Raw genomic sequence first — 25,430 nt, forward strand, 5'->3', positions numbered from 1 at the left:
TAGCCTACTGCCTTTTTCCATAATTGCTTGTATGTGCATCAATGTTCAGAAACGATTCATTGATTTTGTATTCACTATCCAATGAAATGGAACGTCGTATTTAAGATATAGTCTGACTATATTTGTAGTCTTTTTTAATTATAATAAAACGCGTGTTTCAGAATTTTATAGTAATCAATAAAAATCATACAGTAGACACTCCCGATTAAACAATCCCTGTGGAGTCTGACCGGCAAAACAAATGGCCGATTAATCCGAAAATATATACAAATTATCATTTATCTATATTAACGAAATCAAAATGTACGCATAAACGTGTATGATGTTTAATTATATTAATGAGAGAAAGATTGTTTAAACAATGACCAATGTGATAAAAAGTAATAGGGTGTCGATAGTTTTTTCTAATTCAATTTCTATTCAATAAAAATATAATAGGTTGATGCGAGATCGAATAATCGGAAGTTTACTGTAATTGAATAATCTCCGGCAAACGGATTAACAGAACTAAATGAAAGTGAAAGTATTTATGATTTTATTATCCGATTTAAAATAGCGATTTAAGATATATGGCACCCAAGAAGGAGTTACTCGATCACTGCTTTTGCATCATTAGATACAAATATTACATGTCCATCGTATTATGTGAAATTTTAACGTTATTTTAAAACAATAAACAGGAACATAAGTTAAATATAATAATACGTACAACTCGTTGGAATTATTTTACGAGTAATTCTGAAACAATTTCAATGCAACGAAATAAATCAATTCCAAAACTAAACGGCTATTTGTTTGTGCATTTTTAATAGAAGTACGTGAACGCGAACTCTGACTGAAAATTATTTTTCAACGAATTTTACCTTTCGCCTTATATTTCTGTTTTTTTATTTTTTTTTTTTTTATTTTTTTAGCACGTTTATGCAAGTAACTACATTTATAATCCTATATACGAGCTGCGTGGAACGGATTACCCTTCTTTTCGAAAAGATGATAAATATCGTTTAAAATTTAAATCAACATATAAATGCATGGGAAAACAACCATTTTTATATTTCATCGTGATACTGTTTAACAGAATCATATGAAATCTTGTAAACTCTTATATCTTAAATCATATATAACACGATACTTAAACATTTGGCAAGTATTTTACAAAGATAAAGAACAAAAGATTATGTATTTGTACCTCACGATAGGCCTTGCGGTGTGAAACAAATCTTCTCTAATTCACCAGTCGAAGAACTAACAGGAGATTCAGCTCTGTCATCTTGTTCAGCTAATTGCTCACTGTAATAATGCGGCGTGCTCAAGTAATCGATGAGCCGCCGAGGCAGAGGTAGTGTTGAAATAAGATCCCTGCGTACCATCTTCAAAATAACAAATCTACACGTGTGCTGTAAACTCTGAACCTGTTTGAATCTCGACACTGGATGGAGAAGTTGTACACGCATCGGACCTAACACTGGCCGTCGATGAAGAAAAAACAGGTATCGCCCACTACGCGAATGTTCTACCGCGTTTTCAATGAAATCGACAATTGTATGTGACTTGAATTTTGTGCAACTTCCAAAGCTGAAATTACCTGTATCCGTAACGTAGAAAATGTATATTAAACTATATACATGTATAAAAATATGTGTCGACAAAAGCATGAAACTTACCCTGATCATGTTCTATTCTCACGTGTCGTACGCAACTGTTAAGTCTAAACGATAAGGAGAAAATATAGTGGTCGTCGCTACTGTCTCGCACAATGAATGACCCATCTGGTTCATTGGACAGTATCTTCTCCGCAGCTTCACCGGATATTGGGCCCCAATACCATCCATACTGTGTCATATAATTAATTAAAATTTTGACTCGATATTTTAATTTAAAAAATTTGAATTACATACATCTTTCACTTTCTCAATGCTAGCAGCGAAGTCCATACTAGTATCCTCTGTTGATTCTTCTTCAACTTTCGGAGTAGGTGCAGGCATCTGTTGCAAGGAAGTTGGACTCTCACATTTAGATACCATCGTTGTAAGCGCGTCTTCCGCTTGCTCTACGCCTACATGTCCATTGCTTTTCGGCAACGGCGGTAATGCACGTTTAAAAAAAGGTAGCTTTTGCACAGAGGAATCTACCTCTGAGGTAGTGTTATTATTATTAGCATGTTGGTCAGAATCAACGCCTTCTTCTTCTTCTACAATTTCACCCTGTACAATGCTGTTTCTTTTTTCTACAAAGTGGTCCGGAGAACCCAAACGCCTGAATCTGAAGATATTGCAAAGCGTTTGCTTGAAATTCAGCGAAAAATTCCGTTGACTCTTCTTGATCTTCTCCCTTTCAGAATCAACCTTCTCTTTGTGTGGTTCTTCTTTTACCTTTTTGTGTTTAATACTAACGAATGTACTCTTTTTATGTTTCTTAACGTTACCATTATTATTATTGTTATTATTATTATTATTATTGTTATTGTGTATCAGTCCATTGCTATTTTTGTTTGAAATTGGAATATCCGTCGACGAGTCTGTATGTGGGTTACTATACCTATTATTATTATTTACACTAATACCTTTCGGCATTGCAAGGTGTATAGGCGTATGACTTATCGGAGCCTTATTATCGCGTTTAAGTTTATTTTCACTGGAATCACTGGAGCTTGAGTATAGTGTTTGCAAATATTGACGCACTTCATGTAAAGTCATGTGAATCGGTTCTCCAATATTATGCATGTGACCATTGGACGCCCGAGTCCCATGTCGGCCCGACGTTCCTGGAACACTGTGACGTTTTCCATTTCCACTCTCGTTGCAGCATACATCAGACAGCAGTCTCTGGGATTTAATGACGTGAGTAATAGCACGAGGTTTTCCACAGTAATGCCTTGCCTGTTGAATATGAGCTTCTAATTCACTTTGAGAACTGGCGGATACGTTTCGTCTTCTCTTGCGATGATGTCTATGACGTTTTGGCCTTTGCTGTATTCTAAGATCATGCAAAGGTCTAACAACATCTATCGGTACAGTATAAATGTCTGAATCAAAGGGCACATTGTACATATCGCTGATCTCGCTGGTCGTTAAAACATCATGCGACATAGCAGACGTTATGAAACTGCTGTCATCTACCTTATGACTTAGTCCCGAGGTATTTATCGAATTATGAGAACTAGACAAGCGAGAAGACGCTAGAGAACATCGCGAATTCGGACGATTCAAAGTGTTGTACGGGGTAATCAGAGTGGTAGTGCCTTGATACGATGAAGGAGTCAACAAGTCCGTTGCCCAAAACCGTTTCGGATTGTGCATACTGCGAGTTAAAACTGGTACACGATTTGTAGCAGGTGCTATTCTTCCTTCTGGCCATGATATTCTACAAGATATTATTAATGCTTCTTCGATCGTTGACTGTACTAAATTTTCAGCATAATCATCTATTAATTGTGGAACTTTCTGTCTCATTAATCGTGCATAGCTAAGAATTGGTGCAGACGAAGATTCTGAATTGGGAGGAGAAGGACTATCTTGAAACTCTGGTGGAGGTTTAATAGCTACGTCAACCACTTCGACTTCTAGTTTTCCATCAGCATCGGCCCAACCTGGTCCTTTTTTTAATGTATTAAAATTTTCGCCGCACATACCATCAGAATAATCGAAAGAATCTTGTGACAAAGATTTACTCTCTATATCACTTTCTTGCATCTAAAAAAAAAAACGAAGTATTCGACCAATTCAAAATACTTATAACAGTAGTGCCCACTTAAATGTTCGCGGTTATCCCCACCAATTCTTAGAAGCCAAGCGGCTTTGAACATCGAGCGCGTCGAGTGTAATTTGACGCCAGTCGTTATCGATACATTGTATATATGGTTTCCGGTGACAACTATTGTATCTCACTCGCGCTTATTCTCTTTATCTCCGCTGAATTCTGAGAAATAACCATGCCCACATAAATGACCGCGGCCGGCCCCGAGCGTGGTCACTTAAATGGACACTACTGTATATTCTTAATATCTTAAATATTAACGATTTATCGCGGGAAATTATACCTCGATTGCAAGATGCGCTCGAACAGAATCGCTAGAAATGGACCCTCCAATTCCACTGCTACCAAGATCACTGAGAGGTCCAGTAGCGCTTAGCGAACATGACGGTGGAGAGTCCATCTCAATGCTTGTGATTTGTTTGTTCACTAAAAGGTTTATAGTAGCCAAAACTTTTGGAAGTTCCACATTGTTACCTACAATATCAGAATAAAATTTTACATTAGACATTTGATTGAAAACTATTTGTATCTTTGGTTCTTAGATCGGTCAAAGATTCTTACCTGAAAATAACAATTACGGGCAATACGCGAATGTTTCATGATCTTCATGTTTACGTACATGCTTATACTTTTCGCATGGTCCATTGTGAATAATAAACTGAAAACACATTCAAAAAACACTTAGCAGTTTTAAAAACAATATCTATCCAACAAAACATTCTAAAGCTAATAATTTTTCTAAAATTTAGGAAAAATTATTGTGATTAATTCGCAAATAACCGTCTAAAGTTATAACATTATTGGAATCAACATAAAAAAAAAAATTATCTTCGAAGGGAATGCACTTTGCACTTTACGAATTTCGAATATTTAACCTTCCATCGAGAATCGTATAGTATTTTCGCGAAGCAAAAATTATACAAATGTACGCGACGTAAGGAAGACTTAGAGGAAAAGTATTCCTACGAAAAGTACTGGGCACTGTCAAAGGACACATGACATGATAAAACAATATCTTGAAAACGTCTCACGAAAGAATTTAAACCCACGTTGGTGCACTGCAAACAAAAATCGAGATATTCCTTGGTACGATTAATTTCTCGCTCGCCTATCGTATAAAATGTTCGAAATATCTTTATCCAAAGTGCATGCCGAACATCGAATACTTAACATCCCGGCAAGGTTGATATTTGTGTCGTAGATAGTACTAAATTACGTTTGACGTTTTGAAAGTGAAATATTGGAATTACGTACTTATGCTAGGTTACTCGTAGCTCGATTGCATTCACGTAATTCCCGTCAATGGAACGGTGTGTGAAAAAACCGTTCATCGTTGTCACATAACGTCCGCTCGACAGACAAATCGATATTTAAAAGACAGAACGCGAATCCTTCACGTTACAGTTTACTCCATGTCAGTTCCGTTCCCACATTCCGTCTGTCATGCTGAGGAAGAGTTCCATTCGAGTACTTTCCGGAATCGACGATGTACTATTTTACAAAAGGAGAAACTGCAGCCACCAATGTAATTACACAATTCGAAACGATATTATTTATACCCTTAGTCCGTTTGTTCTTGAATTATCGAAACATACGTTTAAACTTCTATTTTTTCGTAATGTAAAATAGAAACTTTTTATGAAATTTAGTAACCATAATTATTTACAATTTTCGAATCATTTGAGAATAAATATTTATACATGTTAATGAAAATGTATCGAGTACTTAATGCAACTTTCTTTAAACTATTAAGTCGACAATATATTATTGTATTAATAATGCAGCTATTCTAATTTCATTTTGTTAACAAAATGACAGTAGAAATTAAAATTAAAGAATATACTCAAGTAAATTAAGTATTAAAAATGTATAGATCAGATTCGCAAGACAAAGGGTAAATATCTTAAATGATATAAAGAATATTTTATTTCGATAATTCTTCAAATAAGACTTTAATTTAGTAACACACAACTCTTCGTATGTTTTATCATTAATGTTTTCGGACTGTGTTCCCAGATATAACGTAATTTCGCGACAAATATCATGCGTAGAGAGCTTTAGGTCTAAAAAGAGTGGAAATCCGGTTCTTGAATATGATTGGCCACAATTGGCGTGATTAAATTATTACACTAGATAGATTTTAGAATTGAAATGTTACTAGAAAATCAAACTCACTATGATACAATACCGACGTACAAAGTACATCTGTGTACGTTGTGTCAAATCTGGAAACACTGCTATCGAAGGGGGGTGCTGACAGTTGTTTCATGACGATTATAAATTTTAATTTATTATTTATATATGCGCGTATGCATTTGTGATTACGCAAGTGTGAAACATTCCTGACAATGATCGGGGCGTACGCGAGAAATTATATATGCAAATGTGGGATATTTACATCCGCTCTGTCATTTGTACGTCAGTATTAGCAGGTGTGACAATTCGCACACAAGTAAAGTTAATATTAAAAAAACATCTAAATACCAGTATTAAATAAATTACCATTACGAAGCTATAATTTCATAAACGTAACTTATTGTTTTTTTTTTTAACAGCTTTAGGGGGTGTGAAGTTATATAAACTGTCAGGAAAAATATGTTACAAAACTGTAATTTTGTAAATATGTTAAATCTTAATAAATATAACATAATTATCATGTACCTTTGAATTTATATACTTTTTTAATTTGTAAGTTATATTGCATGATAAATGAAGAAATTGATAATAAGAATATATTATTTATTACTTAAACTAGATAAAAATAATTAAAGTATAATAAAAAATAAAATTACAGATATTGGAGCAGGGAAATTAAAAATTGAAAACTATGTTGGCCCAACAATTGGCAGACCTATTAAGCCTTATAACAATAGGCATGTGCTTTATATCAAAAATTCCACAAATTCTAAATTTATTTTCTGCCAAGTCAGCTGCTCAAATTTCAATAGTGGCTCTTCTGTTAGAATTAACAAGGTAAGTTCAATATATGTCATACATACTTGGTTCCTGAAAAATGAATTTTAACAATAATTTATGCTTGTTACAGCTATACTGTGATAACCAGTTACAATTACACAAATGGTTACTCAATACTATCTTATTTGGAGTATCCTATTATTCTGTTCCAAGAATATATCCTAATTTTTCTAGTCTTAAAATACTTAAATAAAATTAATTTATTTTCAATTTTAGTCACAGTATTTTATTTTGCCATAAGTGCTTGTTTTGCACTGCAAATAATTCCAAAACGCGTTCTTACTTTTTTAGCGGTTGGTTGATCGATTAATATTAATAAAAACGGTCGAACAATAATTTTGAAATATTGAAAAATAATATTTGGGTATTTTTATTTGATTTGCAGCCAATGTGCACACCGATTTCCGCTTCGAGTAAAGTCATTCAATTATTAGCGATCTTGCGAGCCAAAAATGCAGATACAGTTTCACCAATTACTTGGTTTATTTCTGCCTTCACAAATCTAAGTAAGTCATTGATATCGAAAAAGATCGATCTCTCTTTGCTTTACGAAGTTTAACAAATTTTCATTTTTATTTGTAGCGAGGGTATTTACGATATGGATGGATTCAGCGGACATTCTACTGTTAGGAAATTTTATTATATCTGTACTTTTAAGCTCCAGTATCATGTTATCCGCTATTTATTATAGACGGCAACGTGTAAAACAAGATTAAGAACTTGGAAAAAAATTCAATATTATGAAATTAATGTAGTTACGCTTACGGATTGTTGAACTTTTCAGGCTCGGTACTTGTTGACGAAAATAATACTTAGTAATAAACGTCATTCTAAGACAATAAGGAATTGTACATAAACGACAGTATGTTGAGTAAAAATGTTATTGAAGATGAAACCCTGGATGCGACTGATACATTGACAATATCCTTTTTCATGCATCATTTTCCTTATATTAAACGTTTTAAATAAAAAAACGATCGTTATGCGGTCATCGAGTCAAACGCGTTAGAATTCGATCAAACGATATAACGAAGACGATAGTTGCTCGATGACCTTGAGTGGCCAATACTTTCTGCCACGAACATAGTTTACGCTACAATATTAGAACAAGGGGACTTAAATTGTAGAAGAAAATATTAGAGGAACGTTCGTAACATAAAGATTCGCAATTATAAATAGTGATAAAAATAATTTGAATCTCTTATACCCGATAATAAAATGCTTCTTTTATTATATACGATCGTTTCATTGCGTTCTATTCGTTTCAATACAACTTTGTTGCAAAGAGAGCGGGAGGACAAATAGATCCGTAGATCCTGGCGAGCAGAAAGTGCTCGCACGTGTATAGGGGTACCGGAATGGCATATGTTTTTAAAGTGTGTGCCACACATTGTGTGGGTCATCCTTCTAGGCTCGTCACCCCCGTTGCCCCTCTACCTCCACTGGTCGCCGGTCCTCGATGACCTCCGGCCTGTCAGTCTACACTGAGAAGCCGCTCAAGCACCATCAGCATCCGCGTCTCTCTCGCCGCGTTCTCCCGAGGAGAGAAAAAGAGTGTGAGAGGGACAAAGAAGGGTGACAGAGGGAAAGGACGGGAATCTCGTATAGCTATTACAATACCAGAAGGACACGAAACCCTTAAGAACGAAGAAGGCGAGGCGGCGGCAGCGGTGGACCTGATCTGTCCACTGTCATAATGGCAAGGTGGTTGCTGATAATTTCGTTGGCCGGTCTACTGGTCCACGAGGCGCGAAACGAGATCCTGACGCCGCCGTACTTTAATCTCGCCGAGGGTAAAGAAATCATCGCGTCGGCCACGTGTGGCGTCGACACCCCCGGCCCGGAACTCTACTGCAAGCTCGTCGGCGCGAACGCCGATCAGCACGAGGACATAAATCTGATACAGGGTCAGGTCGGTATGCCTATGTTCACTCTACCGAATGGATCTATCGAACCTGTACAGTCAATGGATCAATGGATACAGCGAGTCGATAAATTATCACGTTCCCTTTATCGTCTTGTACTTCTCGTGATACACTCTGTTGGCTAAAATTATAAATTTAGTTCGTTTTTGGGCTCGTCAATTGTCGCAGTTGGAACCATTTTCCTTTTACGGAATTACGCAACGACACGCGAAAGATAAAGTCTTGTAAAAGAAAGTTTTTTTATTTAGAAAGTAATTTGCTCTTAATAATCAGTCGAAAAGTTCTCGTTTTTTTACGAAGTTATGGCCGATTTCTTCCCACGCGCTAACTGTACGACTGTAGAATAGTTTTGATTATTTCGATATCTTTGAACATATCGATGAATGTCTTTAAAAAAAAAAAGTACCGTTCGGAATATTCTCTGCAAGCGACCTGCAAAGGTTCTGTGACTCAGTTTGCCGACAAGCCGTTCTCACGTCAATGTGTAGGGGTAATTTTCGATGAAGAGGACTGCGATTATCCTCTCGGATTACACGGATAATCTGCATCTAGACTTACGCGTAATACAAGAAACCCCAACCTTTATCTGCCGATGATTAAACATCGACAAGACGAGGTTTATATAATTGTTTAAGTTTCGCCGACAGAATAATTCGTAACACATGGTTCGGCGTTGCTCGTGATCGCTATTCACGCGTCGATTAATGAAAGACTTTCTTTCACGTATGACTTCATTCACGCTTGTCCGTATATAAACGATTAGCGCGATCTCCTCTTATCGCAATTCCAAGAGCAAGATAGTAGTACGCGTATACTAACAATCATTAAAGTCACATTGGTGGGCTGGACGGTTCGCCGCAGAATAATTTCCATTCAAATATTCAGCTTTAGATTTATTCCGCGCGAACGAATAATCATCTGGCTCGACAAAGAATCGTGAATTTATTTTCTGTTATTCCCGGCACATCCCCAACGTCAGAAGTGAAAAGGAAGAAAGAGGAAGTAGTTGAGTAAGCGGTCGGTTGTGTCGAGATTGATAAACTCTTGGACTCGAAAGAACAAATTTAGATAAAATTTAGTTCGAGACTGCGAAACTAATAATAGAACGAACCCGAACGTTCGACATTCATTTTGAGATAAATATTAAATAATTCTTCGAACGAAAAAGAAAATCAAATAATGGGTTGTAAGATAGATCGGTGTTATCTGGGTACTCTGGTGTCCGGAGCAACGATGGCACATACCTCCCTTTACTCGTTCGCTTTCTGCTACATACACGTACATTACTACCTTCGTTTAATCACTTATTATACATACGATTTCATTGTCAGGGAACACTCGAAACTTTCTTTACCATTTAACATCAAGTTCGTGTTTGCTGAAACGACAAATGCGATGGTTCGAACGTTTCTCGTGATGCACGCGATGGAATTGCTATTATTGGAAGATTCATAACGTTACGGAGGCCTGGTCAATGGCCATTCGTATGGTATTATGTGTACGGTATCTATGTGTAGGGTCGAAAGAAAATGCTGTGTACACTAGAAGTAAGAGGACCGATAAGGAGCGGCTGATAAAGGTGACCTCTCGATAACACTTGACCATCTCGTTTTTTTCAAATTCCGAACGGTCTAACTGACACGACTGTGCCCCATAAAGACTCCACGAAAGAAACCCTCGTTCGATTACGTTGCATATTTCCGTAGAATTTGTTATTATGCTTTCGGATACTACTTGCATGGTCGAGATTATGTAGATCAAGTAGAACAGTTTCAATTGCCTCTATTTCTTTCGTTTCAAATGCGTTTGCAACATTTTCAGACGCGTTGATAAATTTTTTTAAAATGTATCTACTGCCTTTCACTCTAAACTCCACTGTAGTTGAAATTCTCAACAAAAATGTGGCATATGATACGCCGTTAATGTACACAGGTATGCGATTTCTGCGATCCGGAAAACCCGGAGAAAACGCATCCGCCAGAGTATGCGGTCGACGGTATGGAAACCTGGTGGCAATCGCCTCCACTCTCTAGGGGTATGAAGTACAACGAGGTGAATCTGACGATCAACCTGGGACAAGTGAGTATATCAAATAAATTGCTAATCACGATCCGATATTTCACGCACAACGATCGTTTTCTTTATTTAGACGTCTGACAAATTTTTAAGAAATTAGGCGCGCGAGGGCAAGGGCGGGGGTTGACGACAGCAGGAAATAATGAGCTTGTAGAATAAGTACTTTATCTGTAACAAATTGCTTTATCACGTGGTAGGCGTTTTCCTGCAACGCGGCGAAGAATTATCTTCGCATTGCTTCCGGAGAACAATAGAAAACACGGTTTTTAGGTAGCAGGGCATATGGTACAACGCGTAGATATTCTTTTTGTTAATTCCACCGATCCGGGAAACGATACAAATATCGATAAACTGATATTTCCGTATCCTAATGTAATCTTTGATTTTGCACCGATACGACTCGAGACAAAGAAAGACAATTGAAAGTATTCTCATTGTCTTCGAGGTAATAGTTATTTCTGTATTTATTAAATTAACTAATAAATAATAATAACGTTAAATTGATTCATTTTTGCACGTCGAACGGTCTACTTCCTGACTGTTTCCCTCAACATTCATCGCGGAACATTTTGCGTATACTACTGCCGCAATAGTTAAGAAGCTTATAGGTGAGACGTTTTCGATAGCAGTGACGGGGGTTATTGTATTTTCGCTAAACAGTTTCTGAGAAGGACTCGTTTGCGCCGCGCTGGCGTACTCTTTCTCCTGCATTCCCGACCATGTGTGCCGGGAATGCAGGAGGAAGGCACGATCGTAATGTTTCCGAAAGTCCCGAGCCCCACACATCTGTTTCTCAGCCCTCCGTTTTTGCCTCACTCTCTCACGTAGTGTCTAAAAGTCTAGAAAACGTATACTTCGTGTAGCAACTGTCGTTAACAGATGATATAATACCGATCTTTCTCATCATTTTCAAGCCATTACTCAAGTACTTGCTCGACAACTCATGATCAATAACTCACGTCAATAACTCCGAAAGTATCGAAATCGTCGAATATTTACAAATAAATAAATAAACAAAATAATCGAGCAAACTTTTCTATAGGAATTCCACGTGGCGTACGTCTACGTGAAAATGGCAAACTCACCGAGGCCCGGGCTTTGGATACTCGAGAAATCGAAGGACTATGGGAAAACCTGGTCCCCTTGGCAATATTTCTCCGACACCGCCAACGATTGTCTGACTTACTTCGGCGTGGACAGCTACAAACCCATAACCAGGGACGACAGCGTGATCTGCGCCACGGAGTATTCCCAAATCGTACCGTTGGAAGGCGGCGAGATACCGATTTCGATTTTGAACAACCGTCCCTCCGCCAAGAACTACTTCAACTCGACCGCTTTGCAAGAATGGACAAGAGCGACGAACGTTCGTTTTCGTTTCTTGAGGACGAAGAACCTGCTAGGGCACCTGATGTCGTTGGTGAGGGAGGATCCGACCGTGACCAGAAGGGTAAGCGCGCCTTTAAATTCGATTTTTCGTACGAACGATCAAATTTATTTATTCGATCGCGTTTCAGTACTTCTACTCGATCAAAGACATCAGCATCGGTGGTCGATGCATGTGCAACGGCCACGCGGACACGTGCGACGTGTTGGACCCCAAGTTGCCCAAGAAACTATTCTGCAGATGCCAGCATAACACTTGCGGCCCACAGTGCGCGACGTGTTGCAAAGGCTTCGAGCAAAAGAAATGGCGACAATCCACGACAGCTAAGAAGTTTACGTGCGAACGTAAGAGAGATTATAGAAAACTAACGAGTCCTTTACTTAGTCTACGATATTTGTAAAATTTTTGATTAAAGCTTCGAATATTTATAATTGATCAGCTTGCAACTGTTTCGGCCATGCGGACGAGTGCAAGTACGACCCGGAAATCGACGAGAATCACTTGTCTTTGGATATTCACGGCAACTACGAGGGTGGCGGCGTGTGTCAGAACTGTCGAGATAACACGGAGGGGGTCAACTGCAATCGTTGCAAGTCACGATTCTATAGACCGCGGGACAAGCCTCTCAATGCAACCGACGTCTGCCAACGTAAGCGATCGCTCTATGAAATCGACGATTATTCTCTGGCTTCGAACTTAAACATCGATTAATCGTTGCTCGACAGCTTGCAATTGCGACGTGTTTTACTCGACCGGGAACTGCGCGGACGCCACGGGTAAATGCGAGTGCCGTAAGGAATACAGCCCTCCTGACTGCGACAGTTGCAACGATGGATACTACGGCTATCCAAATTGCGTACCCTGCCAGTGTCTCCTCAAAGGAACGGACGGAGATTATTGCGAGGCGATAGATGGCTCCTGCCCTTGCAAGCCAAATTACGCCGGCCACTATTGCAATCTTTGCGCCGAAGGCTACTACAACTTTCCTGAATGTTTGCGTAAGCAACACTTTCCCAGCTGCTTCGCTTTAGATAGCGCGCAATTACTCCTACGAATCAAAACCATGTATAATTTCCAGCTTGCAGATGCAATCCTCAGGGTTCCTTCAACGATATCTGCGACGTGGTTTCCGGTAACTGCACGTGCAAGAATAATTACGGTGGCAGAACCTGCGACATTTGCGAAGACGGTTACTTCAACTATCCGATCTGCTCGTGTACGTATTTGGGAAATTGACGCGTTTGTTTAATTACGAATAACGATAGCGCTGTCTCCTCAGATTGCAATTGCGATGCGCGCGGAACCGAGCCTGGGATTTGCGACAAATCGGGAGGAGCGTGTCTGTGCAAAGAAGGATACGGCGGTGCCAGATGCGATCAGTGCGTCAGCGGATATTACGGGTACCCAAATTGTCGACCGTGTAATTGCAGCTCGGTGGGATCGTCCACCATTAGCTGCGACGCCACAGGGAAATGCTCCTGTCTCACCAACTTCGCTGGAAAGACTTGCGACCAGTGCAGTCCTGGATATTACATGTATCCTGAATGCACTGGTAAATGCATCGAAAATAATTAACGAACAAGTACATTTAAAGCTACGTTCAAACCACTCGCGTTGAAATTTATCGTAGCTTGCAACTGCGACAGCCACGGTTCTATCGGCGCTTCCTGCGACGCGGAGGGTAAGTGTCAGTGTCGGGAGAATTTCGACGGGGCCAGGTGCAACCAGTGCAAAGAGGGCTTCTATAATTTCCCTACCTGCGAGGAATGCAACTGCGACCCAGCGGGTGTTCTCGAGACTTTCCAGGGATGTGGCTCCTTGCCAGCCGGCGAGCTTTGTCAATGCAAGGATCGCGTCGAAGGAAGGATATGCAATCAATGCAAGCCGCTCTATTGGAACTTGCAACCTTACAATTCCCAGGGTTGCGAAGGTGAGAGCTCGTCGGAAACTACGAAATATTCGAAGGTATTCGGCACTGTATACGTACGCGTCGCTTCAATGTATTCTAATTTTTTTTTTTCAAGAATGTCACTGCAACATACCTGGCGTTATTGGAAATATCGGCGAGTGCGACACAAAGAACGGTCAATGTATCTGCAAACCCGGAGTAATGGGTAGAAGTTGCGACGAGTGCGTAGACGGAACGTACAATCTTCAAGAGAGCAATTTCTTCGGCTGCACAGGTACCCTAAAAACTACCAATACATAATTACCGAGAATATTCGTGTCTTGGAATGAGATGTCGGATCGATTCCTCGAGTCTTACGCGTCGTTATCCTTTGATCAGATTGTGCCTGCGACATCGGTGGATCCGTGAGTTTCGTGTGCGACAAACAGACGGGCCAGTGTCAGTGTCAACCGCGCGTCACCGGCCTCACTTGCAAAGAACCATTGAAGGCTCACTATTTTCCGACTCTTCATCAGTTCCAATACGAAGCAGAGGATGGCAGAACGCCAAGCAACAGCCCGGTTCGTTACGGTTTCACCGAGGAACACTTCCCGGGATACAGTTGGAAGGGATACGCGGTATTCTCCACCCTTCAAGACGAAATCATCCTGACCGTCTACATTCAGAAATCGTCGCTTTACCGAATGGTTTTGAGATACGTGAACCCGAACAACGAACCGATACTTGGTACCATCACGATCACTCCCGAAAACCCATCGGAGGTGGAACAGCAATTCAAAGTGAACTTTAAACCAACCGTTAAACCTTCGTTCGTGACGGTCGCTGGGGCACACGGTAATCATCCTTCGCCTATGGTGATGGATCCGGGCCGTTGGTCCTTCAGCATCACCACCAAAAAAAGCGTCTTCCTCGATTATTTCGTGCTACTACCGTCCGAGTATTACGAGGCATCCATTTTAACCCAAGACGTTAACATCCCTTGCGAAGTCGGTTACAAGGGACTCTGCCGTCATTACGGCTATCCGAATTTAACGAGGTTCGACTCCGTTCACGGGGCCGGCGGATTCTTGAACGAGAACAACGCTAGAATTCCTCTGACCGAATATTTCGTCGAAAGGGACATTCTTAAGGAAATCGGCAGGGACGAAGTTCCATTGATCAACGACAAACAGGAAGAGATACACTTTGACCTGAGAGTTTCGAAACCGGGTCCACACGTGTTACTCGTCACGTATATCACGCCAAAGTACGAAAACGTCACGTCGACGCTCCTAATAGAGGCGAACACCGTTGGCAAAGGGAAAGCTACTCTGTATCCTTGCAAATACACGAGTATCTGCAGGCAAGTCGTGACCGACACCTATGGCAGGATCGCTGCCATGAACTTTCCCTCGAATTACATCAGTTTGATTTTAACCGGAGAACCAGCTTCCAACGTAGCCATCGATTCCGTCGTGGCCATCCCGTACTACCAATGGTCTTTGGACTACGTGAAGCCGAAATCAATTTGCGTTAAAAAGGACGGCACCTGCGTCAAGGGTCAATTCCCCGGAGCCGCGGACGCAAAGAAAATCGAGTTCGAGAGCATCAGCACGGTCCCGGAATCCGCGAACAAACCTTACGGTATCTACGACAACGCTACCAAGCTGATTTACTTGGACAATAAGAACACGATGGTTGATATTCACGCCAAAGTTTTCCAGCCCGGCGACTACACGTTCGTCGTGCAGTATTATCAGCCAGACTATCCGGAGTACGAACTCGACGTTCTGGTCCAAAACGGAAAGTTCTACGAGGCGAAAATGGCCATACCCCATTGTCCCAGTAACAGCGGATGTCGTAGCGTCGTGAGGCAAGCAGACGGCAACATCAGATTCCAGCTTATCGAGAACTTTATGATCACCTTCAAGGAGAGCGTTGGAAACGGAATCTGGCTCGATTACATTCTCGTGATCCCCAACGAACAGTACAACGAGAAGATCCTGAAAAAGATTCAGTTCGATCAGACCAAAGAATTCATCAAGAAATGTGGGTACAATCATTTCCACATAAATATCACCGAGGAGGGATTCTGTCGCGACTCGATCTTCTCGTTGACGGCCAACTACAATAATCGCGCCTTACCGTGTAACTGCGATATCGACGGCACGATAAGTTTCCAGTGCGAGAATTTCGGCGGACAGTGCCCGTGCAAGCCTAACATCATAGGAAGACGATGCGAGATCTGCAAAACAGGATTCTACGGGTTCCCGAATTGCAAACCGTGCAATTGTCCGGCTCTCTGCGAATCGGAGACCGGGGCTTGCATTTGCCCCTCGAGGGTCACCGGGGAACGGTGCAACCAGTGCGAAGTGGAAACTTACGGGTTCCATCCGATAATCGGTTGCGAGGAGTGCAACTGCTCGCCTCTCGGCGTGATCGACGGCAACATGCAGTGCGATCTCCTGAACGGTAGCTGCAAGTGCAAGGAGAACGTGGTCGGCAGACAGTGCGACAAATGTCAACCCGGGTACTCGCAGTTCCCTCATTGCGAGAAATGCGACTGCGACACCAGGGGCACGACCGTTGACATCTGCGACCAATACACCGCCGAGTGCTCGTGCAAGGAGAACGTACAAGGATCTGCCTGCGACGTTTGCAAAGACGGCACTTTCAATATACAGGACAACAACGAGAACGGTTGCACCAAGTGTTTCTGTTTCGGGAAGACCACCAGATGCCTGTCCGCGTATTTGTACAGGGCTCAGGTGACCGACATGACCGATTGGGGCCTCACCGTATCGAGAGAGAAGGGCCTGAACTTGACTTATTTAATAACGAGCCCGGAAATGTCCAACGGGGCCACCATCGCGGTCAATCTCATCGAAAACGACACTTTGGGAGAGGTCGTTTACTTCTCGGCGCCAGAAACTTACTTGGGGCGGAAGCTAACATCCTACGGAGGGTATCTAAATTACACGGTTCATTACAGCACGGGACCGTTCGGTAACGCGGTCAGCGCGGCAGATTTGATACTTCAAGGCGACGACACGACGCTGTTCTACTACGCTGACGAGCAACCACCGTCGTTCACGGATTTCCAGGCGTCGCTAGAACTGGTCGAAACGAACTTCCTGACTCACAATCGACTCAGCGCTACCAGAGAACAACTCATGGTGGTTCTCGAGAACCTCCAAGGCATGCACATCCGGGCTACCTATTGGAATCCTACTATCACGGCCTCTTTGTCCTACGTGTTTCTAGACGTAACAACGGAGTTTTATTCGCCGCAATATAACGTTCTGGCGAGCAGCGTCGAACAGTGCCAATGCCCGCCCAATTATCAAGGACTTTCCTGCGAGGAATGCGCGCCGGGATACTATAGGGTGCAATCCGGACCCTATGGAGGATGCGTTCGTTGCGAGTGCAACGAACACGCCGACACTTGCGACGTTCAGACCGGAATATGCTTGGTAAATTATACATATTTCCATTTAAATTACCTACGCAATTTGATTAATCGTAATTTTAAAAAATCTTCTCATCGTAGAATTGCAAGGACGGCACCACTGGGGACCATTGCGAATTCTGCCAGAAGGGATACTACGGAAACGCAACCGGGGGAACACCGACGGACTGTCTGATCTGCGCTTGTCCCCTTCCCGTGCCTTCGAATAACTTTGCGACCGGTTGCGAGGTGAACGAAGAAGGAAACAAGATAAGCTGCGATTGTCTTCCGGGCTATTACGGCGCCCGTTGCCAATTCTGCGCCTCCGGCCATTACGGGAACCCGGAGATCTACGAAGACTATTGCAAACCCTGCGAGTGTTCCGGGAACATCGACACGAATCAAGCGGGTTCCTGCGATTCCATAACCGGGGAGTGTTTGCATTGCTTGAATAACACATATGGCGAGGCTTGCAACTTGTGCGCGCCCGGATTCTACGGCGACGCTATCCAGAGGAAGGATTGTCGGAACTGTATGTGCGAGGAGTGTGGAATGGAACACTGCGACAGCTTCTCCGGGAAGTGTTTCTGTCGCGAGAACGTCGTCGGGGACCGATGCGACCTTTGCGAGGTCGATCATTACGGCTACAATAGCTGCGACGGATGCAAAGCTTGCAGCTGCGATCTAGCTTCCGAGAACAGTCAGTGCGACGAGAACACCGGCCAATGCAAGTGCAAGCCCGGCGTCACTGGACGCAGATGCGACCAGTGCATTCCAGGATATTGGAACTACGGACCGGAAGGATGCACCTCGTGCGGATGCAACACCGGATATTCCGTCGGGGTGTCCTGCAACACCACTACCGGGCAGTGCACGTGCCTTCCGGGCGTTATCGGTGAGAAATGCGACCATTGTCCGTACAGACACGTCCTGATTCCGGGGCAAGGATGTTTCGCCTGCGACTCGTGCACCGGGGACTTGTTAGACGTCACCGATTACTTGTCGAACCAGTTGGACCCGGTATTCAAAGAGTACAGTACAGTCGCCGAAAGTTACTTCACTACACAGAGACTCAAGTTCATCAACGACACGGCGAACGACCTCGATCCAAAGGTGAAGCTCCTCGATCCTAGCCGAGTGAACTTCTTGCCTCTCCAGCAAGAAGTGAAGCTGCTCGAGTCGGAGTTTTCGAACCAAAAACGCGAGATCGATTTCACCGCGGAGGACAGCGTCAAGTGGAAGCTCGCATCCGAGAACACCCTGAAGGACATGAATTACTTGGAATCGGACGTGATAAACGAAATAGAGCTCGTCAAGGCCACCGTCTCCGAAGTGCAATCGTTGGCGCTGTACATCGCATTGGGCACGGGCGCCATGGTGGACGGCGCATTGAAAGAGGCCGAGGAGATCCTGAAAAGGATTCAGGAAGTGTCGTTCGTTAATTTCCGCGATCGCGCGACGGATCAAGTCGACCAGGCCAATATTCTCGTATCGAAGATGTACGAGTACAATATGCCGGTCAGCGATTTGTTCACGATCGCGAACGATCTGAGCAAGAAGATTAAACACGTAACCGGAAAGATGGACGACTTTTTGAACATCACTTGGAACGTTCAGGAACTGGCCAGCATGGTCGACAAGCTGAACCAAGAGAATAGAATCGCGGCGGAGACCGGTAATTTTGACGTGGTAAAGAACGCAACCGCTGAAGCGAACGAGGACTTGATCGCTGGCAAGGAGCTCAACAAAAACGCCACAGAGTGTATAGAGATCGCGAGTCGCAATATGGAGATGCTGATGAGAGACGCGACTGACGATTCTATGGAGACATTGAATACGACAATTTTGCGGAACGACAAACTGCTAATAGAACTGTTGGATCCGTCTCAGATGGCGCGCGACAATGCCGAGTATCTCTACAACCGATCTTTGGACCTGGACAGTTTGTTAACCGATACAAGGAACACAGATGCTGTTAAAGCTGTTTCCGCTTATAGAAACATCTGGACGGCTATTGAGAATGCCCGCGAAGCAGCACTCGACGCCACGGATGCCGCCGATAATGCCACCCGTTTGTCAGATGGAATGGAAAAAAGGATGTGGAATTCGCGAAACGAGTCACTGCATTTATTGGAATCGGCCGAGGAGACCTTGAGGAAGACTGGAAAACCGAAATATGACTTAGAAAACGCTCAAATGGACGCCACCTCAATTTTCTCTCAGAATAAGCGCAACAAAGATCTCCTAGACAACATCGAGAAGGTTCTTACCGGCTTTCCGTCGCCCTCTTCGATGGTCGCTCAGGATGCCATGAACCTAGCTATTCAAGTCGAACATAACATTAACGCATCTATCAACAGCATGAACCGCGACGTTGATAAGATACCGAAAGACCTCAAAAAGACGAAGCAACTTTCCAAGGACATCTCGGAATCGATACGCGACGTGTCTCAAGCGAAGAAACAGCTTGATATCATAGTCGACACGTATCTTCCGCAAATTACTAAATTGTTGAACGGTTTGAGCGGCAATCAAAAGGTGATCGATACGCGAGGAAAGAATTTGCAGGGCAAGATCAAAGCGTTGAAGAACAAGATCGCGAACGCTAGAGAATTGGCGGACCGCAACAAGTTTGGTCTGATGTTCTACAGAAACACCACGCTCGAATTGAAAAATCCTGAAAGTCTCCCTCTGTTGGCTACATCCACCAAAGTCTCCCTTTACTTCAGAACGAATAACACCAATGGTTTCCTATTGTATCTCGGGAACGAGGAGAACACGAAAATGCCACGATCCAAGACGCACGATTTCATGGCCCTTTTGATCGAAAGCGGGTATCCGGTATTAATTATGGACCTGGGATCCGGGCCTGAGAAAATCATCAACAACAAGTTCGTGTCCGACAACGTCTGGCGGCAGATAATCGTCGACAGAACGGGTAAAAACGTCAAACTGATAATCCGCGAGGACATCGGCGAGGGCAAACATCGATTATATGAAAAGGGACACGCGTTACCGGGTTCGTACTCGATATTCAACGTGGACCAAGAACACTCGAAATTATTTGTCGGCGGTTATCCCTCGTCTTTCAACATGCAAGACGCTGTTACGGCATCCTCGTTCGAGGGCGAAATGGAAGAGCTTGTGATAGGCGAGATACCCGTATCGTTCTGGAACTTTGTAGACGGAGAGAACAACCAGAAGGCCGCGATCGAAAGGGACAAATTGATCAACTTCCAACCGAGCACCGGCTACAGATTCGACAGACACGGATACGCGATCCTGAGCAAGAGGAACTTCCAGATATCACCGGACAACAGAAAGTTCAGCATCAAACTGAATTTCAAAACGTTCGCGGAGAACGGACTGATATATTTGATGGGAAAAGGTAAACAGTTCCTGTCCATGGAGATGAGGGCCGGTCATGTACTCTACCAATACGATCTTGGCGCCGGAGAAACGAGTCTAAGATCTTCGAACAAATACAACGACGGAAATTGGCACAACCTCGAGGCTCTTAGATTCGAGAGAATGGGCGTTCTCAAGGTCGACGGTTTTGACATAATGAAGAGCGAGGCAATAGGAAACAGCAAAACTTTGGTGTCCTCTGATCACATCTACTTTGGTGGTTATCCACCGAATGCCAAGCATCCTTACGATCCTGTGACCAACGAAGGTTTCGAAGGCTGCATCGACGAAGTGGTCATCTTAGAAACGGTGATCGACTTGACACGCAACGTTCAAGCGTTTGGAGTTATTCCTGGCTGCCCAGCGAGGGTAATCTTTTATTTATTCTGTAAAACATTTGAAATTTCTATGTTATTAATTCTTACATGCTTCAGACTTTTTATTGCATAATCGATGCTTATACCTTATTATCCAAATTATAATTGTGCGTAGTTCGCCAGTCTGGTATCTTTCGAGGAGTACACGTCCGGTTATGTAAAATGGCCCAGCATTTCTGTACCGGACACCCTACAAGTAAACCTCAAGTTCAAGACTCTGGCGAACGATGGTTTGATTTTCTACATAACCGATCAAAGTACAGGCGCGGTTAGCTTCTTGTCGCTGGTAGACGGTATTTTGGTCTTTAATAGCCAGGGCAAAGAATTAAGGACCAGTTTGTCGGGCATCAAGTTCAACGATAACGAGTGGCACGTGGTCACAGCCACCCACTCGTTAGACTCTTTGAAACTCGACATCGACGATACGAAGAACTACAACACCGACTTCGAACCGCCCCCATTGCTCGTACCTTACGGCAGTATGTACATCGGTGGACTGCCAGTTACTTTCGGTATTCCGCAGACCGGTTCAATGACTCCGTTCGTCGGTTGCATCGGAGATGCAACGCTTAACGGCGCCATTATTAATTTCGCGAACACGACCGAACGACCCAACGCTTTCTTAGGAAAATGCAAAGGTGGAGATCCATCGTGTACGTAGACTTTATTGCATAAACAATATGATAACGACCAATTGATTTCATTTTTTACTATAATTGTTCGTAATCAATATCCACGATATGTTTATTGTAGCTATACCTTCGATAACCGAACCAGAACCAGACGTTTTACCCCCCTTGTTGCCTACGGAAAGTCTAGATGATAATCTTGAAATATCTACACAAATCAGTAAGCACGACATTTATTATTAACGATACACGTATTATTAGCGGTATTTAGTCGAGCAATCTAATCTGTAATCTCGTCATCCGGTCTCGACAGATGTAATCGACGTTGATTTGGAGAACGAAACAGACGAAGAGGAACCTAATCTAGAGGGACGTGGTCGTTATCACGATGAACTAACTACAACCGCCGAACCTACAACCTTGACCCAAAGACCGACACCGATATACGTGGATCAATGCCGATTGCCTTACTACCCAGCAGTTGATCCTGATTTGGATAATGCCTGGAGATTCGGTACGATTTACCGATGGTTATCCATTATCTCGCAGCACTGGTTCTGAACCTGTGGTCCGTAGACCCCAAGAGAGCCGTAGTTAGATATCTGGAGGTCCACGAACCTTCACATAGAAATTTTAAATATTTAAGAACGTTATTCTGAAAAACTTTGCATAGAAAGGGTCTACGAGCTCCATTAAACTGCCAAAGGAGGTTCGTAAAAAGGGTATTATGATCGTTAATGATACTTTCAGGCACCGCAAGAAATAGCAGGTTGGAGTACAGATCCTTGAACGGGAGATACAAGAACGACTATGATTTCCAAATTGACGTTAAAACTACGGCCGAAGAAGGAATTATATTTTTCACCTTAAATACTAACGATCAGAGTTTAATCGCCGTATACGTCAGCAGTGGAAAGGTATATTGTCCATAATACAATTTTTATACTGTTACTCTACGTCCAATTGATTTCCAACAGTAACGCGTTTCCTCTATTCTTTCTAGCTTCATTACAAATTCGACTGTGGAAGCGGGCCCGCTTTGCTAATCAGCGAAAAAAAAATAAACGACAACCAATGGCACATAGTCATATTCAAGAGAAAAGAGAACTTGGGCGAACTGATCGTTGACGAAGACCCACTGGTTACCGGATATTCCGAAGGAAACAGGACAACCATGAACGCGAGCCCACCGTTCTATGTGGGAGGAGTGTTGCAAGACGTATCCAACAAAGTGTATAGTATGACTGTAAGGAGACCAAAAATTTATCATATAAAGGATAATGGTAGAAAGTGATCAGACTTGTTAGTCTTAAGTGATAACACGCTAGTATAATCCGGAAGCTTCAACTAGTATCGACCGTAACTTCTAATTTCTTACGACGAGCGTTTCACTGATTTTCAATCAAAAACTAATTTTTATTTTATTCAGGGGACGAACCAGACATTCAACGGATGCCTAGGAAACTTTATGGTAAATGGGCAACCAATTGGTGAACCGATAAACAAAGTAGGCGTGATTCCATGTTCACAACGAGTCGAACCAGGATTATTCTTCTACCCGGGCAACGGTAGCAATTTGTTCAGAGCACGTACGTATTCTATACTGTCGTATATTCCATTAGATGTTGAACATTGTGTGTCAAGTCTCGAAAAAATTTCAGTGGATAAATTCACGGTCGACAGAACGGTTGATATTCAAATGGATATTAAGCCGCGTTCCACTTCCGGTCACTTGTTGTCTGTTCATGGAAGGCGAGATTACTTAGTATTGGAAATGATAAACGGAACCGTGAAGTTTCTTGTGAAAACAGCAAAGGGTTCGATAGAAACTTCCTTCGAACCCACGAACTCAAGTTCCCTGTGCGATGGCAACTGGCACAATATTCGAGGTAATACAATTTGTCTCGTTATTCCGTCAGTTTTGGTACGTCAAAAAACCATCTTTTGATACTAGCAATAACTTTAGTGACTCAGTTTCTCCATCACTTCCGATTATTAGATCAAGTTAATAAAAAAATTTGTTTAAAGAAAGAATAACGCATACCTTTTAATCTGTTTTATACAGCTGTCAAGCAGAAGAATTCTGTAATCTTGTCGGTGGACCACAAAGCAGCCCCACCAGGAATCGGTGGTAAAAATGTGGCCAGAGTTCAGTCGAAGCATCCTATCTTCATCGGTGGTCACCCGATGCTTGGAAAGAGGTTACGAGGAAGCACTTCGCAAGCACAATACGTTGGATGTATCACAAATATTCACATCAATATGATACCTATACACCTGGGTCCAGAACGTGCTTATGGGCAAGTTACTGTTGGCGTATGTCCGACGATATAAGTAATTCAAAGATCTATAACTTAAAAGTGCGCTTTAAAAAAAATTAACGTAGCATTGCAATTCTTTTAGTAAATAAATTTTAAATCTTTTAAATATTCGAATGGTACGAACTAATTATTATACAACAGGGAAAAATATTTTACGAGACTTAAAGAATTACCAAATAAATTTTCAATTTATAAAGTTGAACAATTCCTATCGATTCTTTTTTTTTTATGTAAAAATGTATATTTTAGTATTTAAAGTGTTCGAAATAATAAAAAACAAATTGGAATTGTCGGACATTGAATACCGTATCTTAGAGCCTAGCTATCGACGAAAAAATTAAAATTTCAAGAAAATTATCGAATGTTCCCAGTGTTTTTGTAAAATTTCTTTGAAAACGCTACATAAAAATAAAATTCTGAAAGACTGAACGTCGTTATGAGTCTCCCATATTTTACGATGGAAGACAGACTCGCCCATCTTTACTATATTCATCAACTACTATTTAAAGAAATATACCGACTTAATTAATTCGCGTTAGATAAATTATCGGACTTTAAAAAGTACTTACACGATTTTCTCGTAGTAAAAATAGAAACATGGAACCAACCTTTTTTTATACTATGAACTATATTTTAGCATAAGTAAAAAAAAAGTTATAGTCATGAAATATGTAAAACTTTGAGAACACGTTATAGTGTATCGAGGATGCAATACTTCATATAATTTGTCACTTATTTTTATTGCATACTTCTTAGTAACACACCCATTATAGAGTTTGAAAATGATGTAGTATTACCATGTGCAAATAAAAAAAAATCAAGTATGCATTAAATGACTTATAATACATAAAAATCAAATTTATTATAGTTATAACTATCAACCTGTATAAAAATTGCCTACAATTTTTTAGTATGCATAGCTTTTTCAATGCTTAATGCATCAAATTCTAAGGATGTATAATGTTTAAATATATATTTATATTTACAGTATTTTATGTAATTCCTTCATATAATTAATCTTGACTTCCTTCCATATAAAACCGTCGATACTGACAGAAATAACGAGAAACATGAAGATTTAATTTTACAAAGAAAATTTAGAAAGAACCAAAGAACATCGATTTGAAATTAAGTAAGTAGTCATATTCTTGGTACTTCTTAGTTATTTCTTTTATATTGCAAACATCACAAAACCTGTTTAAAAAAATTATACTTAAGACGTTAAAAAAATTCGTTATC

General features: G+C 41.7%; 3 protein-coding genes across 13 annotated transcripts; 2 read left to right on the forward strand and 1 right to left on the reverse strand.

The window, feature by feature from the left end:
* Positions 1 to 1,030: 1,030 nt before the first annotated feature.
* LOC143342702 (uncharacterized) lies at positions 1,031 to 5,151 on the reverse strand. Of its 2 annotated transcripts, none has more exons than XM_076766833.1 (6): positions 5,011 to 5,151; positions 4,318 to 4,414; positions 4,040 to 4,230; positions 1,899 to 3,692; positions 1,665 to 1,833; positions 1,031 to 1,585 (listed from the first exon to the last, which is right to left on the reverse strand). In XM_076766833.1, exons 3-6 carry the CDS (start codon positions 4,154 to 4,156, stop codon positions 1,191 to 1,193), a joined length of 2,475 nt encoding a protein of 824 aa, XP_076622948.1. In that variant the 5' UTR covers positions 4,157 to 4,230; positions 4,318 to 4,414; positions 5,011 to 5,151; the 3' UTR covers positions 1,031 to 1,190. The 2 variants fall into 2 exon arrangements, with proteins under 2 accessions (XP_076622948.1, XP_076622949.1); XM_076766834.1 differs by lacking the exon at positions 5,011 to 5,151 and adding an exon at positions 4,806 to 4,933.
* LOC143342705 (solute carrier family 66 member 3) lies at positions 5,036 to 7,599 on the forward strand. Of its 10 annotated transcripts, none has more exons than XM_076766849.1 (6): positions 5,958 to 6,213; positions 6,312 to 6,364; positions 6,551 to 6,729; positions 6,803 to 7,025; positions 7,118 to 7,238; positions 7,315 to 7,588. In XM_076766849.1, exons 3-6 carry the CDS (start codon positions 6,584 to 6,586, stop codon positions 7,446 to 7,448), a joined length of 624 nt encoding a protein of 207 aa, XP_076622964.1. In that variant the 5' UTR covers positions 5,958 to 6,213; positions 6,312 to 6,364; positions 6,551 to 6,583; the 3' UTR covers positions 7,449 to 7,588. The 10 variants fall into 10 exon arrangements, with proteins under 10 accessions (XP_076622970.1, XP_076622968.1, XP_076622964.1 ...); XM_076766854.1 differs by having other exon boundaries at positions 5,958 to 6,188; XM_076766846.1 differs by having other exon boundaries at positions 6,312 to 6,444; positions 7,315 to 7,587.
* A 107-nt stretch (positions 7,600 to 7,706) lies between these two features.
* Positions 7,707 to 24,846, forward strand: Lana (laminin subunit alpha). Its single transcript, XM_076766832.1, has 20 exons — positions 7,707 to 8,644; positions 10,590 to 10,736; positions 11,776 to 12,183; positions 12,251 to 12,464; positions 12,560 to 12,769; positions 12,846 to 13,118; positions 13,199 to 13,336; positions 13,400 to 13,672; positions 13,751 to 14,050; positions 14,145 to 14,303; positions 14,408 to 17,481; positions 17,559 to 21,233; positions 21,357 to 21,894; positions 21,995 to 22,090; positions 22,184 to 22,384; positions 22,621 to 22,787; positions 22,874 to 23,116; positions 23,300 to 23,459; positions 23,532 to 23,759; positions 23,936 to 24,846. Exons 1-20 carry the CDS (start codon positions 8,429 to 8,431, stop codon positions 24,202 to 24,204), a joined length of 10,989 nt encoding a protein of 3,662 aa, XP_076622947.1. The 5' UTR covers positions 7,707 to 8,428; the 3' UTR covers positions 24,205 to 24,846.
* Positions 24,847 to 25,430: the final 584 nt, after the last annotated feature.

The sequence above is a fragment of the Colletes latitarsis genome, chromosome 6 (genome assembly GCF_051014445.1).
Source record: "Colletes latitarsis isolate SP2378_abdomen chromosome 6, iyColLati1, whole genome shotgun sequence".
Classification (NCBI taxonomy): Eukaryota; Metazoa; Arthropoda; class Insecta; order Hymenoptera; family Colletidae; genus Colletes; species Colletes latitarsis.

Bases quoted from the DNA above. Each gene is read 5' to 3' on its own strand.
- LOC143342702 (XM_076766833.1), bottom strand. From the start codon at position 4,156: ATGGACTCTCCACCGTCATGTTCGCTAAGCGCTACTGGACCTCTCAGT. The intron at 1,834-1,898 runs GTATGTAATTCA...TATATGACACAG, and splicing joins GCATTGAGAAAGTGAAAGAT to TATGGATGGTATTGGGGCCC. The intron at 1,586-1,664 runs GTAAGTTTCATG...TTACGGATACAG, and splicing joins GAGAATAGAACATGATCAGG to GTAATTTCAGCTTTGGAAGT.
- LOC143342705 (XM_076766853.1), top strand. From the start codon at position 6,584: ATGTTGGCCCAACAATTGGCAGACCTATTAAGCCTTATAACAATAGGC. The intron at 7,026-7,117 runs GTTGGTTGATCG...TTTGATTTGCAG, and splicing joins GCGTTCTTACTTTTTTAGCG to CCAATGTGCACACCGATTTC. The intron at 7,239-7,314 runs GTAAGTCATTGA...TTTTATTTGTAG, and splicing joins TTCTGCCTTCACAAATCTAA to CGAGGGTATTTACGATATGG.
- Lana (XM_076766832.1), top strand. From the start codon at position 8,429: ATGGCAAGGTGGTTGCTGATAATTTCGTTGGCCGGTCTACTGGTCCAC. The intron at 13,673-13,750 runs GTAAATGCATCG...AATTTATCGTAG, and splicing joins CATGTATCCTGAATGCACTG to CTTGCAACTGCGACAGCCAC. The intron at 14,051-14,144 runs GTGAGAGCTCGT...TTTTTTTTCAAG, and splicing joins CAATTCCCAGGGTTGCGAAG to AATGTCACTGCAACATACCT.